The 20072-nt window shown below is 39.7% G+C and overlaps 1 protein-coding gene across 6 annotated transcripts in view; it reads right to left on the reverse strand.

The window, feature by feature from the left end:
• Positions 1 to 17589, reverse strand: part of clasp1a (cytoplasmic linker associated protein 1a) — a 168266-nt gene extending 150677 nt beyond the window's left edge. For all 6 annotated transcript variants that reach the window (XM_062067771.1, XM_062067770.1, XM_062067773.1 and 3 more), the window contains exons 1-2: positions 17437 to 17589; positions 13680 to 14224 (exon numbers count right to left, since the gene is read on the reverse strand). In XM_062067771.1, coding sequence (XP_061923755.1) covers positions 13680 to 13874 — 195 coding nt within the window. In that variant the 5' untranslated portion in view covers positions 13875 to 14224; positions 17437 to 17589. The remainder of the gene's footprint in view (positions 1 to 13679; positions 14225 to 17436) is intronic.
• Between the last annotated feature and the right edge of the window lie 2483 nt (positions 17590 to 20072).

Consider the following 20072-nt stretch of genomic DNA (forward strand, 5'->3'; position numbering starts at 1 on the left):
TTTATATCTTTATTGCTAAAAATATCTCAAGTTTAATTTAAAAGCTGATGGATAAATTTAGAGCCACTGTTCGAGTCGTAATCCATTAGTTGACTAATCTAGGCCTGCAACAATTAATCCATTAAATCGATTAGAAAAAAGCTTCAATTTATATATATTCTGTTACTTTTTTTTCCAATTGGTTCAATGTAACTAAAAAAAAATTATAAAATCCGGACCACATTGAGTGCCCTCAACTTTGAATATACCAACATTCTTTTAGTACCCCACATTCATCCATTTCCTATACTGCTTATCTTTGTTAGGGTCAGAATAAGATAAGGCCTATCCCAGCTGACTTTGAGCAAGAGGGTACATTCTAGACTTGTCGCCAGCCAATCACAGGGCACATATAGAGAAACAATCACTCACACTTACATTCATACCTATGGACAATTTAGAGCAGACCGGGCATTCTGCGGCCCGCGGGCCAAATCTGGCCCTTTGTACGTCCCTGTCCGGCCCGCGTGAGGCCAATCATAAATTACAAAATAAATTTAAAGTATCTATCTCGAGTGTGCAATACAACGGTGCTGCTTTTGTTTTGAAAAGCGTTATTTGTATTACTTCCGTGTGGACGTATATGCACGTGCGCGATTGTGAGCGAATGTGAACAGCAGCAATCACAAATTACAAAATAAAGTTTAAAAAACATCTATGTCGTGCGTGCAATACAACTGTGCTGCCTTTATTTTGAAAAGTGTTATTTATGCGCGTATGTCCGTGTGTAACCTATGAGTGAAGGTGCACAGCGACAAGTGATGCCCGGTTACCCCCGAGACGCTAAAAAGAGAAAAGTTGATGACGAATGGCGTGTTTTCAACAAGACATGGACTGCCAAGTAAAGGTAAAGCTGTGTGCTTAATTTGTGGTACACAGGTTGCTGTGTTTAAATAATATAGTGTAACGACCTGCTGAAGTTGATGTTGTCTTCTTGAGTTGCGGAAAATATGAGTGAGGATAGACGTGCGTGTGGAAGGAACAAGATAAGTTGAGCTGTGTTAGTATAGCTTGCTCAATAAAAGTTTAAAAAGAGCGTCAGACTTTGTGTGCACTTCTTCTGGACGCTACAATTGGTGGCAGAAGTAAAACTTTGCGCATACTGCGCTGTTTGTGTGCTCAGCCTGCTACGTCATCGGGAGGTACGTGCCACGTGAGGAGCTCGCCGCAAAGAGAGAGAGAGACAGAGAGGGAGGAAGGAGAGAGGCAGTTTCTACAGGTGCAGCGCACGCTGCTTGGCATGGGGGAATTCCGCCCTCAATGAAGACTCCCATGTTTGATGGCAAGGCGAACTGGGAGGCATTTCATCCCACTTCTGACACCAATTGTAGCGTCCAGAAGAAGTGCACACCAAGTCTGACGCTCTTTTTAAACTTTTATTGAGCAACCTATACTAACACAGCTCAACTTATATCGTTCTTTCCACACGTACATCTATCCTCACTCCTAATTTCCGCAACAGCAACGCTTCCCCCTTCTTCGCCAATCACCTTAGAAGCGTGCTACGTTCAAAACAAAGAGGATGCAGGATAAAGTGACAGAAATTGAAATTTTTGCATTGTATAATACATCAGGAAGTGTTGTGTAAGAAAGTGTTAAAAATAAAACCATCAAAAGCCATCTGCTTTTGTATAAAGATAAGTTAGGTTAAATGAAAATACCGTATTTCCTTCAATAGCCGCTGGGGCGCTAATTAATTTAAAACCTCTTCTCACTCCTGCGCTTACCAAAAGCATGCGGGATGGGCAAGCATGCGCTAATTATTTTAAAACCTCTTCTCACTCCGGCGCTTACCTTATCATGAAAAGCACATTTAATTAAAAAAAACGTTTTTATGGTCTTACCTTTACTTATAAATTATGTCCATCTGCAGCTGCTTCTGATCAAATGCAGTCTTCCTTATCTTTCTTCAGTTTTAAAAGTCTCTGGAGATATTCCTTTAATTATTACCTCCTGCTTCGATTGAAAGTCCAGTTTAGAAAACTGTTTTATTTTAGATATGTAATCCTCCATGTTAAAAGTGCAAGCAAACGATCGCTGCTCAGGCTTGCTGCTTGTTGTCTTCTTCTGCAGCACCGGTCTTCTGCAGTACTGGAAGTCGCAAGAAGGATCACTAGCGCCCTCTACCACCAGGAGGCGGGAGTCATTTAATGACTCATATTTGACCCGGCGGAAGTGCCAAGCATGCGCTAATTATTTTGCGAAACGAGTTTGACCCGGCTGTAATTCTAGGCAGGCGAATACTATATTCCCGGCGGCAATTCAAGGAAATACGGTATTATTATTATAATTATTATTTATCTTACGGTATATCAAAAATAATTTAAGCAAAATTTAATTGAAATATTGTCCGTGTGGCCCTCCAGCAGTGCTCGGGTTGCTCATGCGGCCCCCGGTAAAAATTAATTGCCCACCCCTGATTTAGAGTCTTCAGTTAACCTAACATGCATATTTTTGTAATGTGAGTGTACTCTGAGAAAACGCACGCACAGGAAGAACATGCATACTCCGCATAGAGACGAAACTGAGATTCGAACACAGATCTCTTGACTGTGCTAACCACTAGTACACCGTGCAACTCATGTACACATGTTAGAAATTAAATTTTAATGATGATGTGAATTCACAAGAAAAATTAATGAAAGCATAAAAATCTGTCTTTCCAATTATCCGTTAACAAGTTTCCCTGAAATACACAGAGGCTATATAGTGTATCTTATCCGATTACTTGATGAATAAAATAATAACTGCATTCCTAGACTAATCGTTAAGATACTTGATGGTTCGTCCACGAATAAAATAATAATAACTGCATTCCTAGACTAATCGTTAAGATATTGATGGTTCGTCCACATTCAAATTGTCAATTACTTGATTAAAAAAATATTAATTAGCTACATCCCTAGACTAATCGTTAAGTGTATAAAGCGCTCTAAAAACATTCAAAAGCTTCCATCATCGTTTTAAATACACGCTTTGAGTATATATGTAGTGTAGTAACAGGCACATTCATAATAACATGTAATATTTACATATTTTGCTCATTTTAAAAAGGGAACTGCACTTTTTGGGGGGGAATTTTGCCTATTGTTCACAATAATTATAAAAGACATGACGACAGATATATATTTTTTTTGCATTCTAATTATTAAATAAATGCGATCAAAAGTCTACTTACAATAAAGCCCATGGGAGCCGCGCAATTCAATTTATAGCGCCGATGTGATGCCTATGTTTACTACAAGTGGTCTGCTGCCTTCTTGCTTCCTTGCTCCCTGTAAGTTTATTCCATCTATGCATCCATTTTCTCGCGCATGTCCCTTTCGGGGTGGTGGGGGTTGCTGGAGCCTATCCCAGCTGCATTCGGGCGGAAGGCGGTGTACACCCTGGACAAGTCGCCACCTCATTGCAGGGCCAACACAGTGGTGTACGGTGCGACGAATTTACTCACAAATGCTCCTAAAAATAGATCGTACGACTTAAAAAAAAAAAAAAAAAAACTGTCACCGTGCGAAAAAAAAACTGTCACCGTGCGAAAAGAGATTTCAACCTTTTCAGCGCATTTTGCTTCGAAATCCACCCAAATTTGATAAAACTACAGTAAAATTTTCGCCCATCTGTATAGCATGTTTGAAATAAACAAGTAATTGATCACTCGCGCTGAGAGTTGTGTGTATGCCACACCCCCGTCCCCACCCTCCTGTTCCTGCGCAATGCACAGAAGGGAGCGAGGCTTCTGCTAGTTCACACACACGATCCAACTAGATCTTAGTTGAAGGAACTGGTCAGTAAAAGACAACATTTTTTTCACCACCACTACACACAAACTGCATTGCGTGCTCGTAACTACGAGGGTCGGAGGGAATATTGAACAACAAATCAATGATAGAAGTGACAAACTTGCCATTCAAATAATACCCCGTTTGTTGACAAGAACATACAGCCATGGAAGCACATTAAATCTTTTTATTAAGCAGAGGTAACACAATCCAGTGAAAGATTCAAAAGAGCTGCCGTTGCTAGCCTGCTAAGCTAACAAAAAAGCTCAAACTCAGACTCACTGTCGTCACACATCACTAGGCAACAGGCACCGCCTTTTTAAAAGGCACGCACACACTGTTATCATATGTAATGTATCTCAACTACATTATGCCAGATATTCGTAGTTTCTTTTTTAAGTAACAGATGAATTTCCAGAGTAATTACTTACATTTATTAAAGAGTAATTATGTTATTAATTCAATTATATTGTTGGTAAAGTAACCAGTAACTATAATTAATTACTTTTTAAAAGTAATAGTCAGATCACAGCCTGTCACACAGCATCATGAAGCAGTTGGCAGGTTGGTATTCCTGGCTAACATATTTGTGTGTATGTCCTATCATAATATTTACTTATAAAAACACCATTGTTAAAGGTCAATTCTTTTCATGTTTAAACATGAAAAACCAGGACACTTTATTTCACATTTTGTTCTTTTGTGTTTTGTTAGCTGAAGAATTGAGCATAGCTAAATATTTTTAATGAAGATGGGAGATTTTTTTATATTTTGAAGGCTTTTTCTTTTTTCTTATCTCAAAACACCTCTTAAGTTGGGATCCTATTATACAAAACCTACTTTTCTTAATTGTTGGTACTTGTTTTTGAGTATTTGGTAATCCCCATCAGTCCCCAAAATTTAAAATCAAGGCATGGTGGAGATATTTAGGTACGTCAAAAGATATTTCCATTTATGGGCCAAACTATATCGGGATATGAGTTTTGATCCATATCGCCGAGCACTACATTCGTGTTAGCGACAGTGTTAGCACAGTTAGGGGATGTTCTCTGTGTTTAATTGAGCAATGAAGTAGGCCTTATTATGGCATTGTGTTTATATGTATGAGTAGGGATGATACTCGAAACCGGTTTTCCCGGTTGTTCGATAAGAAAAGAACCGAGTCCTCGGACTCAAATCCCTTTTTGAGAACCGGTACCCGTTATCGAGACCACTATAGTAAAGAAAAAGAGTTGGTTCTTTATTCGAATCCCTGGGACCAATCCCGTCCCGACCAGAAATGCCCCGTGAGACATCACAAGAAATGACGTCACGTAGCTCAGTCATTAGGCGCAGATAGCGAAAGCAGGAAAAACAATGTACCTGAAAAAGCGGTCCAAGGTGTAATAAAGTTCAAAACAAAAGGTATAATCCAATGAATAACTTTACTGAGAGATTTGAGCAGGGTACAAACACATGACGAACACTTTTACGACAAACCGGAAACATAGCAACTAGGCTAGCAACGCACCTCCTTTAGATTAAGTTTAAGATTAAAGTACCAATGATTGTCACACACACACTAGATGTGGTGAAATTTGTCCTCTGCATTTGTCCCATCCCCTTGGGGAGCAGTGGGCAGCAGCGGCGCCGCGCCCGGGAATCATTTTGGTGATTTAACCCCCAACTCCAACCCTATGTTGCTGAGTGCCAAGCAGAGAGGTTATGGGTCCCATTTTTATAGTCTTTTACGGCAGCTTCGCAACGTTCTTAAAGCAACCGCAGCACATACATATATGACATCTCCCTTTTTTAACTTTTGTTTTTCTTTCCTTGTAAACAAAACAAAATCACACTGTATATGTGTTGTCTGTCTAATTATAAATAATGCAGACGAGGCGTGTTGGCTGAGTTCTTGACGTTTACTTTCACAGCGTGCTCATAACCTCATTCTTAGCTGCCGGGTGGTGACATGCAACAACACTTTTCGGGGCTACCGCGCATGCTCGTCACTCCCGTTGCATGCTGGCTAGTGTAGTTGTTATATTCCTAGCTCATAACATCACATCTTTCCCCCTATAAAAAAATAATGTTAACTCAATGAAGTGTATTTCTTTTTTTAGCTTTAACTTTTCATTTTTTAGCATTGTAACAACATTTGCAAACAACTTTTCTCTTCATAGAATTGTCTTTCAATAAAGAAATAAAGTGCAAAAATGTCAAAGCATCATAACAAACAATTATGTCAAATAGCAGCAGAAGTGCACTTTTTGGAGAGCTGTATTATTTTCAGTTTTGTGCCCAAGGGACTGATTTTATTTAACACTACAGTATTATTTATACACCTATAGTGATCACAGAGACAGGTTGTTTTTGTGTTACTGTATATATTTGTTTTTCTTAAAAATCTCACTTAATATACTTTGGGTAACAACAGTCAATATTTATTTATTTTATTTTTATAGGGGGGTAACAGTCAATATTATTTATTAGATTTTCTTTTTTTCTTATATAATAAAAGTGAGCTTTTGTTAAACCAAATATTGTGTGTTTTTTTCCATATACAACAACCTATCTGGACTCGATAAGAGAATCGATAAGGAATCGGTTCGATAAGAGGATTTGATAATAGGCTCGAACTCGATAATTTCTTATCAAACATCATCCCTATGTATGAGTGCACATGTGTACCTTGTTTGAGTGTTAATAATGAAATTGTGATATTTAAGACATTTCATATTGCTACAAAACATTTTCTGTGATACAAAAATATGCTGTGCTTCTAATTCTTTTCACTAGCAGTGCTACTAATGAAAAAGCTAAGCGTACAGCCCTGCAATACAGATAGACAGACAACATTCACACTCACATTCACACACTAGGGCCAATTTAGTGTTGCCAATCAACCTATCCCCATGTGCATGTCTTTGGAGATGGGAGGAAGCCATAGGGAACACACGCAGTAATTGGGAGAACATGCAAACTCCACACAGAAAGACCCCAAGCCCGGATATCGAACCCAGGCCCTTCTTACTGTGAAGCGCACACGCACTAACCCCTGTTTCACCATGCTGCCTCCTGCAAGTGTATCTTAGATCATAAATCATGCATCTCACCTGGACAGAAGAAGTCTGAGGAAGTATTCCGACAAGTTGGTACACTTTGACAGCCATTTAGGACCCGAAAATGGCGAGAACGACACGAAAGCAAGCTTGTACTCTCATTAACTGCACTGTTAACCACCTTGTACTTGCCGTATTTAACAACTTAGAATGCATTGGGAAAAAAATAAACAAAAGTATTGTGAATTTTGGGCAAAATTCCAAAAAGACTGCAGTTGCCCTTTAAGTATCCTCATTACTGGAAGATAACATATTACACACAAAGGAAGAGAGTAAGAAACCAGTCGAAATATTGTGTTGCTATTGTTAAACTCTCCATAAAATGTTTTTAAAATGTACAGTGTGATTGGTATTGGTTTTGGTGTCGGCCGATCTCACACATGAATGATTGGTATCGGCAGCATAAAACCCTGATTGGAACCTCCCTAATCAAAGCCATCCAGTTCCACAGCCCAAGTCTTGAATGGCTGAGCAACTTCTCATGGTTTGACAGTGAACTGTCCATCCATCCATTTTCTACCGCTTGTCCCGTTCGGGGTCGCGGGGAGTGCTGGAGCCTATCTCAGCTGCTTCGGGCGGAAGGCGGAGTACACCCTGGACATGTCGCCACCTCATCGCAGGGCCAACACAGATAGACAGACAACATTCACACTCACATTCACACACTACTCACATTCACACACTAGGGCCAATTTAGTGTTGCCAATCAACCTATCCCCAGGTGTAGGGTTGGGTATCGAGTATCAATTGGAACCGGGACTAACTTTCCGATTCTCCCGGAATCGTTCAAAAGTTTAAATTTCGATTCCTATTTTCGATACCAGTCCGCCGACCGGAAAAAAATATGTCCGCCGAACCGGAAGAAGAAGCTGCTGAACACCAACGAAGAAGCGCCCACCGCCGGAAGTGTTAGCATAGCCGAGCGAGTCAGTCAACCTCAAGCATGGATAGCGGGCGTCGGCGGTCGAAAGTGTGGCTTTACTTTACAAAAAAAAATGAAATAACCGCGAAATAACAGAGCTCCACGTCCATCAAGAAACGAGTGGAGAGAGAGCTGCAGATGTACCAGGACGTTCCACCGATACTTATGTCTGGCGACCCTGCTGCATGGTGGTGGTCCGGTGGAACCAACAAAAGACTTATCCTTTGCTGTCATATCTCGCTTTCTCCTATTTATGCGTTCAAGCTTCTTCCACACCCAGTGAACGTGTATTTTCCACAGCAGGAGACACTATCTGTCCAGAACGCTCACGCATTCTGCCTGAGAAGGCGGATATGGTCATTTTCCTAAACAAGAACTGTCTCTGATTTTATACTGTACCTGCTGCTAATCTGGACTGGGTTTTGCAAGTTGTTTCTTATTGTTTATTTGCTTTTCTGCACCAGGTTAGCCCATCAGTGGGAGCACGGTAACATTTTTAAGTACCTGCAGCATCATACACTTGTGTGTGTAAATGTGTTTTCATGAGGTTTCCTGGAGCATCATACACTTACGTGTAAATGTGTTTTCATGAGGTTTCCTGCAGCATCATACACTTATGTGTAAATGTGTTTTCAAAAATAAAGCTCTCTTGAGGAAAGTGTACCCCTGGGAAAATGTATTCATAATTTATAATATTTATATTCAAGTTCATAGATTTGATATTTATATTCTAGTTGAAAACAGCCCTGTGAGGAATTTATAGTAAAGTTCATAAAAAGTTAATAGAATTAAAATTGATGGAGAATGTCAGACTATTTCATTCAGAAAGACTGTAGGTTAGCTAGCTTTTTTGACCCTGCCTCTTAAAAGAATCGGAATCGAGAATCGTAAGGAATCGGAATCAGAATCGTTCGAATTCAAACGATACCCAACCCTACCCAGGTGCGTGTCTTTGGAGGTGGGAGGAAGCCGGAATACCCGGAGGGAACCCACGCAGTCACGGGGACAACATGCAAACTCCACACAGAAAGATCCCGAGCCCAGGATTGAACCCAGGACCTTCGTATTGTGAGGCACATGCACTAACCCCTGTACCACCGTGCCGCCCGCACCCGTTCACTGTGTTGTACAGTGAACTGTACAACACAGTTGTGTTTGGTTTGTTTTCCCTTTATCTTTGCATTTGAATCAGCCCTTTGCCAAACAAGAATATATGAAATATTTCATCTTTCACTGTCCAAAGCGACACACACAATCCTGCTTTTTGACAATCCAACCCTTTTAAACATTACTTTATTAAATTCACACATTTTTGTCAGCTTGTTTAAGTGAGTCAAACATTTACGTTCTATTTTGTATTAACTACAGTGCATTTTTACAATGTTGCCTCATTCAGACATCTGTTCAAAGTCTTGCATAATGACCCTGTAAATAGGCCAGATAAGGCAGGTATTGAATTTGGGGCCTTCACAACCACCACATAGCCTCACAATATTCTGTGTTTTAATATCTGATGTGTAATTTGTTTGCGTTCAGAACTTCAACCTTCTGCTAAACTACATAAAATGCTGACACACCAGTTTTTATATTATCCTCTCTCTAACTCTTAATAATGTATTGGGTCATTTCTTGTTAATAACTTAAAGGCCTACTGAAACCCACTACTACCGACCACGCAGTCTGATAGTTTATATATCAATGATGAAATCTTAACATTATAACACATGCCAATACGGCCGGGTTAACTTATAAAGTGACATTTTAAATTTGCCGCTAAACTTCCGGTTCGAAACGCCTCTGAGGATGACGTATGCGCGTGACGTAGACCGGCGAACACGGGTATGCCTTCCACATTGAAGCCAATACGAAAAAGCTCTGTTTTCATTTCATAATTCCACAGTATTCTGGACATCTGTGTTCGTGAATCTGTTTCAATCATGTTCATTGCATTATGGAGAAGGAAGCCGAGCAAGCAAAGAAAAAAGTTGTCGGTGCGAAATGGACGTATTTTTCGAACGTAGTCAGCCACAACAGTACACAGCAACAGTACAGGCGCTTCTTTGTTTACATTCCCGAAAGATGCAGTCAAGATGGAAGAACTCGGATAACAGAGACTCTAACCAGGAGGACTTTTGACTTGGATACACAGACGCCTGTAGAGAACTGGGACAACACAGACTCTTACCAGGATTACTTTGATTTGGATGACAAAGACGCAGACGTGCTACTGTGAGTATGCAGCTTTGGCTTTTTTTTGCGTATGTACGTAACTTTTTTAAAATATATAAGCTTTATGAACCTTGGGTTAGGTGAACGGTCTTTTGGGCTGAGTGATTGTGTGTGTTGATCAGGTGTTTGAATTGTATTGGCGTGTTCTATGGAGCTAGGAGCTAGCAGAGGAGCTAGGAGCTAGCATAACACGTACCGTACCGTACGTGCGCGTCACGTACGTAACTTTTTTTAAATATATAAACTTTATGAACCTTGGGTTAGGTGAACGGTCTTTTGGGCTGAGTGATTGTGTGTGTTGATCAGGTGTTTGAATTGTATTGGCGTGTTCTATGGAGCTAGGAGCTAGCAGAGGAGCTAGGAGCTAGCATAACACGTACCGTACCGTACGTGCGCGTCACGTACGTAACTTTTTTAAAATATATAAGCTTTATGAACCTTGGGTTAGGCGAACGGTCTTTTGGGCTGAGTGATTGTGTGTGTTGATCAGGTGTTTGAATTGTATTGGCGTGTTCTATGGAGCTAGAAGCTAGCAGAGGAGCTAGGAGCTAGCATAACAAACACGCAGGTGTTATTATGCAGGATTAATTTGTGGCATATTAAATATAAGCCTGGTTGTGTTGTGGCTAATAGAGTATATATACGTCTTTTGTTTATTTACTGTTGTAGTCATTCCCAGCTGAATATCAGGTACCGTGAGTATGCAGCCTTGGCTGCTAAACATTCGATAACTTGACCGTATGTGCGCGTCACGTACGTAACTTTTTAAAATAATATAAGCTTTATGAACCTTGGGTTAGGTAAACGGTCTTTTGGGCTGAGTGATTGTGTGTGTTGATCAGGTGTTTGAATTGTATTGGCGTGTTCTATGGAGCTAGGAGCTAGCAGAGGAGCTAGGAGCTAGCATAACAAACACGCAGGTGTTTTTATGCAGGATTAATTTGTGGCATATTAAATATAAGCCTGGTTGTGTTGTGGCTAATAGAGTATATATATGTCTTGTGTTTATTTACTGTTGTAGTCATTCCCAGCTGAATATCAGGTCACCCCCGGCTCTCACAGCATCTTCCCTATCTGAATAGCTTCAACTCCCCACTAGTCCTTCACTTGCACTTTACTCATCCACAAATCTTTCATCCTCGCTCAAATTAATGGGGAAATTGTCGCTTTCTCGGTCCGAATCTCTCTCACTTCATGCGGCCATCATTGTAAACAATAGGGAACTTTGCGTATATGTTCAACTGACTACGTCACGCTACTTCCGGTAGGTGCAAGCCTTTTTTTTATCAGATACCAAAAGTTGCAATCTTTATCGTCGTTGTTCTATACTAAATCCTTTCAGCAAAAATATGGCAATATCGCGAAATTATCAAGTATGACACATAGAATAGATCTGCTATCCCCGTTTAAATAAAAAAAATTCATTTCAGTAGGCCTTTAACTTTCTGCTGTAACGCGCTTCCAATCTCCACTTTCACTTTACTATGCAATTATTTCTTTGTTGTTTCAAGCTAGCTTAGCAGCTAGCATGCCTGCTCCTGATTGCTCTCAGTGATGGTTTGGGGTGCCATGTCATCTGCTGGTGTCGGTCCACTCTGTTTCCTGAGATCCAGGGTCAACGCAGCCGTCTACCAGCTAGTTTTAGAGCACTTCATGCTTCTTGCTGCTGACCTGCTCTATGGAGATGGAGATTTCAAGTTCCAACAGGACTTGGCGCCTGCACACAGCGCAAAATCTACCCGTGCCTGGTTTACGGACCATGGTATTTCTGCTCTAAATTGGCCCGCCAACTCCCCTGACCTTAGCCCCATAGAAAATCTGTGGGGTATTGTGAAAAGGAAGATGCAGAATGCCAGACCCAAAAACGCAGAAGAGTTGAAGGCCACTATCAGAGCAACCTGGGCTCTCATAACACCTGAGCAGTGCCAGAAACTCATCGACTCCATGCCACGCCGCATTAACGCAGTAATTGAGGCAAAAGGAGCTCCAACCAAGTATTGAGTATTGTACATGCTCATATTTTTCATTTTCATACTTTTCAGTTGGCCAACATTTCTAAAAATCCCTTTTTTGTATTAGCCTTAAGTAATATTCTAATTTTGTGACACACGGAATTTTGGATTTTCATTTGTTGCCACTTCAAATCATCAAAATTAAATGAAATAAACATTTGAATGCATCAGTCTGTGTGCAATGAATAAATATAATGTACAAGTTACACCTTTTGAATGCAATTACTGAAATAAATCAAGTTTTTCAAAATATTCTAATTTGCTGGCTTTTACCTGTATATATATATATATACACACACAGTACAGTCCAAAAGTTTGGACACACCTTCTCATTCAATGGGTTTTCTTTATTTTCATAAAAAAGGTGAAATACCTTAAAACATGTTTTGTATTCTAGTTTCTTCAAAATAGCCACCTTTTACTCTGATTACTGTTTTGCACACTCTTGGCATTCTCTCGATGAGCTTCAAGAGGTATTCTCTGGATGAGCTTCAAGAGGTAGTCACCTGTAAGGGTTATCACTTCACAGGCACAGGTGTCATAGTTGTGATGCCTTCAATGACAATCTACAATGTAAACAGTCATGAAAATAAAGAAAACGAATTGAAATGAGAAGGCCTGTACTGTACACACATACATGTATATGTATGTATATATGCATACACACATATATATATATACACATACATACATGTATATACATACACACACACATATATATCTACATACATAAATGTATATATACAGTACATACACACACACATATATCTACATACATACATGTATATATACATACACACACACCTACATATACACACACCTACATATACACACGCACTCACGCAAAAGCACATTTATATGATGTCATTTTGATAACAACCCTGCCACGCCCCTGCCGCCACAAATTCATTGCCGGTCTTTTGGAAACAATGCGTCAAGGCTTGTAAAATGTAATTTGTGTCTGCACACTACCTTTTCCAGCCAAGTTCATTTGAAATAACCGTAGAACAAGGTTTTTTTTTAGGATCACATACATATAAAGGAGGGGGCCACTTTGATCCATATTGTACACTTGAAATGCTAAAATCAATCCAATGTACAATAAATGCTGATCAATCTCAATAAAACATTACCTTATGAGCGTGTTTTTTTGGTTATGAGTGCGCTATCTAATAATATATTTGTTTTACAGTAAGTAAAAAAAACAAGATGTGGGATTAAAATAGCCCTGACAAAATATGTGGAGATGTACTGTAGGAAGGGATTCATATGGCTCCATTTGTTGTGATTTATCTGACACAAGAAATGTGACAAATTGGAGGGGTAAATTATCAATTTCAGCCGCTGGATGGCAGTAGAGTGTTGAATATCTTAAAATGTGTTTTGTGGCAATTCCAACTTTGACCACAGTGTTAGTTGCTATGTCCATCATTTTCAACAGGCTGCATTGCAAAATGATTAGCCCGCCACCTTCCTGTCACGTGAGATCCACTCAGGAATGGGGCCATATGAATCCCATCCTTACTGTAGAAAACAATGCAAACAAGTGTGTGTCTGAAGGAACCCACACCAGTGTTGCCACAAAGCAGTATTTTACCTTGAAATTGCTGGAGTTGACCCAAGAGCTTGCGATGCCATCCACCATCTTATCAAGAGCAGTCTGGTCCTGTTCAAGGTCCCGAGACTTGTCTTTGTCCAAGATATAGTCAATGATGTCTTGGCCCGTCTGTAGGCGCTTGCCCACATCTTTCTGCAGGACGTGGGCCAGGCAGCTCTCCATGTTGGCCTCCATCAACCTTTTAATTGTCTCCCTATTTGCCCCCGTCAATCACACTAAACTCAACTGGCTTGTTGAAGAATGAGCCAAGACAAGTTTGTAGTTTCTTCCAAAAAGACTGTCCGTCCTTCAGTGGGAACGGCTAGCCCACTAGCTAGCTAGTGGCTGTGCCCTCGAGACTGATGTAGTCGGGCTGTGGGAATGGTAGCTATGCACCATGTGTGCCCGCGCAGCAGCTGGGGAACGCTGACTTCTCACCACTACTAAGAGTTGGAAAGGGTACTTTAGGGGAGCAGCAAAGGAGGAGTAGGATGGAGGCCAGATTACATATCCGTGTCTTTTCCTGGGATCTGCCCTGGAGAGCCCTAAAAGACACAAAAACAAATGAGGAATAAAATTACCCAATGCATAGTGCAATCACATGTGCGCAATATGTGTTATTTATTGCTCATGTTTTGGTTTTTCGTTCTTCGTTTTACTCTTGTAGCTGTATTTATCAATGGCGCAGCTGAAGTGGTAGCTGGTTGCATCAGCTCTGTGCTCTTTTAATGTCTTATGTACTTTGATGTTTTTTTCTTGTGTTCATGTGAAGTGATTTTAGCTTATTTTTGTGGACGGTGGAAAGTCAGCACGGAGATCAGCCTGCGATGATATTCATTTGTGTTGCATTTATTCATTTAGGATTATTGGACGAATGACCTTTTCCCAAACCGTTGTGTGTAGTAGAACGTAATATGTCAAAAGAAGCAATAATTCAAAAGAAGGGACTCTAAAAAAAGGATTAAAAAAATCTATTTAAATACAAAGTAATACGCAGTGCTAAAATAATTACATTTCAACTATATTAATAATGCATAATAATAACATACATTTGTTTCTTGACTAAACTTTCAATAAAATATAAGTGCAAATGAAAATACAGCTTAACCACTTTAGTCATAATTTTTGCACTAAGGGGGAACTGCATTTTTGTTCCCTATCGTTGACTATCTTAATGAAAGACATGACAACATATGGATTTTTTTTAATGCATTCTAAATATTAAATAAACGTGAATAAAAGTCCACTTACAGCAGAGCCAATGGGAGGTCCTCTATTTCAGGGGTCCCCAATCAAAGGGTGCGGGGACCGTTACCGGTCCGTGACGCATTTGCTACCAGGCCGCACAGAAACATTAAATAATAACGACTGCATTTTCTCCGACTTAACTTTCGCCCGTACCACTAGACAAACAAATAAGCTTGTTTATAGGTGTACAATAAAACTCTTCATAGGAAGATGCCATTTGTTATATTTGTGACATGATAAAATGCACATTAGTGAACATATAAAATATAAATGTGACAGATTGTAGCCAAAGGCTGATTTCCATCTGCAGTCCCCAGCAGGTTGATGGTAACCTGCTGGGGGGATCTCATCCCAAAGAATCAAGCCTAGGTCTCCCACTAGTTCAGCGTTATAGTGAGTTGTATTTTTCATGCACTTATTTTTGCTGTATTTATCTGGCACAAGTGGAAAGCCGGTCCCTGAAAATAATGCCTACATTAAACTGGTCCGTGGTCCAAAAAAGTTTGGGGACCCCTGCTCTATTTAAAAAGAAAATAACCATTCATTCTTATTGGGTCCATTTGTACACTGTCAATTACATGAACATTGATATTATACATGAGGGCCCATAGATATAAATGCCCTTAAATAAAGCTTTGATGTCGCAAGCTACTTTTGCTGTGTAACTTGTAGTGTAGCTTAGCTACATTTAATCGAGAGTAACTTGTATCTTAGATGAGTGTTTTTCAACCACTGTGTGCCGTGAGATACAGTTTGGTGTGCCGTGGGAGATTATCTAATTTCCCCTATTTGGGTTAAAAATATGTTTTGCAAACCATTAATTATAGTCTGCAATGAGTTGTTGAGTGGTCGGTGCTGTCTAGAGCTTGGCAGAGTAACCGAGTAATACTTTTCCATATCAGTAGGTGGCAGCCGGTAGCTAATTGCTTTGTAGATGTCGGAAACATCGAGAGGCAGTGTGCAGGTAAAGAGGTGTCTAATGCTTAAACCAAAAATAAACAAAAGGTGAGTGCTCCTAAGAAAAGGCATTGAAGCTTAGGGAAGGCTATGCAGAACGAAACTAAAACTGAACTGGCTACAAAGTAAACAAAAACAGAATGCTGGACGACAGCAAAGACTTACGGTGGAGCAGACGGCGTCCAAAATGTACATCCGAACATGACATGAAAATCAACAATGTCCCCACAAAGAAGGATAAAAACAACTGAAATATTATTGATTGCTAAAACAAAAGTAGATGCGAGAAATATCGCTCAAAAGGAAGACAAGAAACTGCTACAGGAAAATACCAAAAAAAGAGAAAAAGCCACCAAAATAGGAGCGCAAGACAAGAACTAAAATACTACACACAGGAAAACACCAAAAAACTCAAAATAGGTCACGGCGTGATGTGGCAGGTCGTGACAGTACACCTACTTTGAGACAGGAGTTATAGTGATGCATGGGTGGTTATGCTTTGAATTCATATCTAACAATTGCGAGAACGACTTTTTATTGTCAATATCGGCTGCTGAGTTTCATTTTTTTATGTTTTCTGCTCGCAGTGGGCCTCTGGATTTTTTCAATGAAAAAAATGTGCCTTAGCTCAGAAAAGGTTGAAAAACAATGTCTTAGATGTACATTTTCCAGGTAGCCTGTCCATCATTGTGTTTATCTTAACCATAACAACAACACGACTGCATATTGTCTCTTGTGCTAGTGTGTACGAGACAGCAGTGAGTGACACCAGACAAATTCCTCGGAACAACTTGTATTCAACTGAATTAGTATTTTTGAAAAATCTAGACATTTTAAAATGTATATGTTCTGGTAAACTACTAATGGCAACAACATAAACTAGCCGATGGTGTCCTTGATATATTTTTTGAGCAAGTTGCAAAACAGCCCCTTTGATCTTAAGAATTTTTACTACAGTACTTCCTATTTCCCAAACCGTTCAAGAATCAAAACATTCCGTTTTACACATCCCCAAAATTCCCACTTTTCCAGTATTTCCCGTTTTCCAAGTCAGCATTTGATTTGAGCTCCAGCAATGACACATCATTTCTACACATTTACTTCTCTCGCCTTTATATGAAACGATGAATTGCAAAAAATGAGAGAACGCTCGCAATGCCTGTCAGTGATGACCGTACATCGTGTGGCATGTAGTTGACTAAGTCATATTAGTACATTTATGTAGAAATGTTATGAAAATGTATATATATATATATATATTTTTATATATACATATTTACGATGTTTCAGGTAGGATGTGTGCTATTGTGTCATGTTCGCTAGCTACCAGAGACACATCACTGCTAGCGAGTTGCTAACACTTGACATGTAAAACTAAGCATTTAACTCACTATTACTTTCACTCTTGATTTACTTTATCTCCACCAGACAGGAGGTGAAATACAACCAAAGATCTTCCTTAAAATGAAGCGTCAGAAAACACAAAGAGGCAAATGTGAGTAGGAGGCGAACGATGTACATCCACTATTATAATATATATAAATGTACTCACCATAGTTTGTTTAAAGGTCTCTTGTTGTTGTAGACACACACACTGCTAATGTGCTTTATAAAGGTTGACGGCCTAAATGTCGTTTTCTCTCCACCCGGAATGCTGCCTGCAGCACAAGAATGGGATCGTCGTGCGCATGCGCACTCGGCAGCAGGATGATTTGGAGAATGTCGCATGGCCACAAGTTGACGACGCAGGACAACCTCTGGCGACCTCTTCTGGACAACAGTAGTACAACAGCACGACCGCTTTCTAACCCAGTATCACTTTATGTTCGCCAGAAAAACATTAAAACACCAGTAAAAACGTGTCCGTTTTAGCTTTTTTTGCTTGACGAACTCATTAAGTCGCAAAATGACCCATTACGGAAACATTTAGGAGTAGTCATGTGACTTTCCAATGATTTGGCTTCACCAAAATAGACAGATAGTACTTTATTGATTCCTTCAGGAGAGTTCCCTCGGGAAAATTACAATTCCTGCAGCAATGTACAGAACTGAGAACGAATTTAAAAAGTAAATAATGGGGGTATAAATGGAAATAAAATAGAAAATAAAACAATAAGAATTAACATAAAAAGCAACAATAAGAATAAAAATATAACAGTACAATTAAGAATATAACAAGAGAAACTAGGCAGTATTGACCATGTTATGAAAATGTATTGCACTTTTAAACATTTTTTTTATTGTTTTGCATCGCCTGCACCTCCTGGTACGCTAGCACCTCCAAAACTCTCAAATCTATAAACTCCAAACATCCCAGAACAAGCTAGTCAGATTACTTCTAGACCTCCACCCCAGATCCCACCTCACTCCTACCCACTTCTCCAAAGTGGGCTGGCTCAGGGTGGAGGACAGAGTAAAACAACTTGCACTGAGGCTATAAAATCCGCTACACCTCACTGATACCGAAGTACATAACTACTTCCTTAACGTAAATGACCGCCATAACAACAACACCAGGGGGAGCTCCACTAACCATGTTAAACCCAGATTCCGAACTAACAAAGGTCTTAACTCATTCTCTTTCTATGCCACATCAATGTGGAATGCGCTCCCAACAGGTGTAAAAGAAAGGGCATCTCTATCCTCCTTCAAAACCGCAATAAAAGTACACCTCCAAGGTTCAAGGTTCAACTTTATTGTCCCCGCGGGGAAATTTGTCTTGGGCACAGTGCATCATTGCTTTCTTAACATACACAAAAACAACAGAACAAAAACACAAGCGCAGACACAACTACAACCAGACAACTAACATTTAAACAACATGGAGCTTGATAGACATAGGTGGCACTTTGATGTAGGCATAAAATCTACAGTATGGAGATAAAGATAAAGTGCCAGTGTGCATTGCACTAGAGCTCCAGGCAACTACAACCCTAAACTACACCCTCCCCGGAATGTTAATAATCAAATTAGATACTTTTTCTTATGCCTTCTGATCTCTCTCTCTCTGACTTGCTGTACATATCCTACCAAGTCAGACCTAGCTGTTTCAATATCCATTTCTCTGTTCTCAATTGTTGATGACTGATAACAACCAAACCTAACCCCTCCACACCCCGGATTGTAAATAATTCAATGTATATACCCTGATGATTATCTTGTGTGATGACTGTATGATAGTATCTGTATCATGAATCAATGTAAGTGGACCCCGACTTAAACAAGTCGAAAAACTTATTCGGGTGTTACCATTTAGTGGTCAATTGTACGGAATATGTACTTCACTGTGCAACCTACTAATAAAAGTCTCAATCAATCAATCAATCCTAGTACCCCCCTACCCCCAGAGAGGCGTTATACAGTCTGATTGCATGTGGGACAAATTAGTTTTTTAGTCTAATTAGTCCTGGATAGCCGAATTTTGTATTATTTTGTCATTAAAACTAATTTTAAAGCCAAATGAAATTATAACATTGTCAAATACTAAAATGAAACTGTTCTTAATATATTTCTTCAAATAATTCACAACAAACAAGCTAGGAAACTTATCACCATCAGCCATTTAGCCTTAAAATTGATTTGGAGTCTGCCGTATTCATTATAAGAAAAAAATGCTAATAAGACACACATACTTTTGACAAAGACATTCAGTATTACACAAAATGTGTCTTAAGAATACATTTTGAGTTAACAGTAACATATATGAAACATGAAAGGTATTCAACATGAATGTCACCAAAAGGTACGTAACATTTTGAGAGCACAGGAAACAAAGTATGACTGATAAAAGAAACATTGAAACATTTAGAAAATGAGCTTATGCCACAACTTTCTCAAATGGGCAGATAAACATTCATGACATAAATCAGTCATTTTGGGTAGTACTGCAAACAACTACTCCATCCATCCATTTCTACCGCTTATTCCCTTCGGGATCGCTGAAGCCTATCTCAGCTACAATCGGGGGGTAGGCGGGGACGTACACTATGGACAAGTCGCCACCTCAACCAACACAGACACTGTTTGCATGTTCTCCCCGTGACTGCGTGTTCCCTCCGGGTACTCAGGCTTCCTCCCACCTCAAAGACATGCACCGGGGGATAGGTTGATTGGCAACACTAAATTGGCCCTAGTGTGTGAATGCCAATGACTGTTTAAATGAGCCATATACTGATACTAGACAAATGG

This window comes from Entelurus aequoreus, linkage group LG13 (genome assembly GCF_033978785.1).
Source record: "Entelurus aequoreus isolate RoL-2023_Sb linkage group LG13, RoL_Eaeq_v1.1, whole genome shotgun sequence".
In the NCBI taxonomy this organism is placed as follows: Eukaryota; Metazoa; Chordata; class Actinopteri; order Syngnathiformes; family Syngnathidae; genus Entelurus; species Entelurus aequoreus.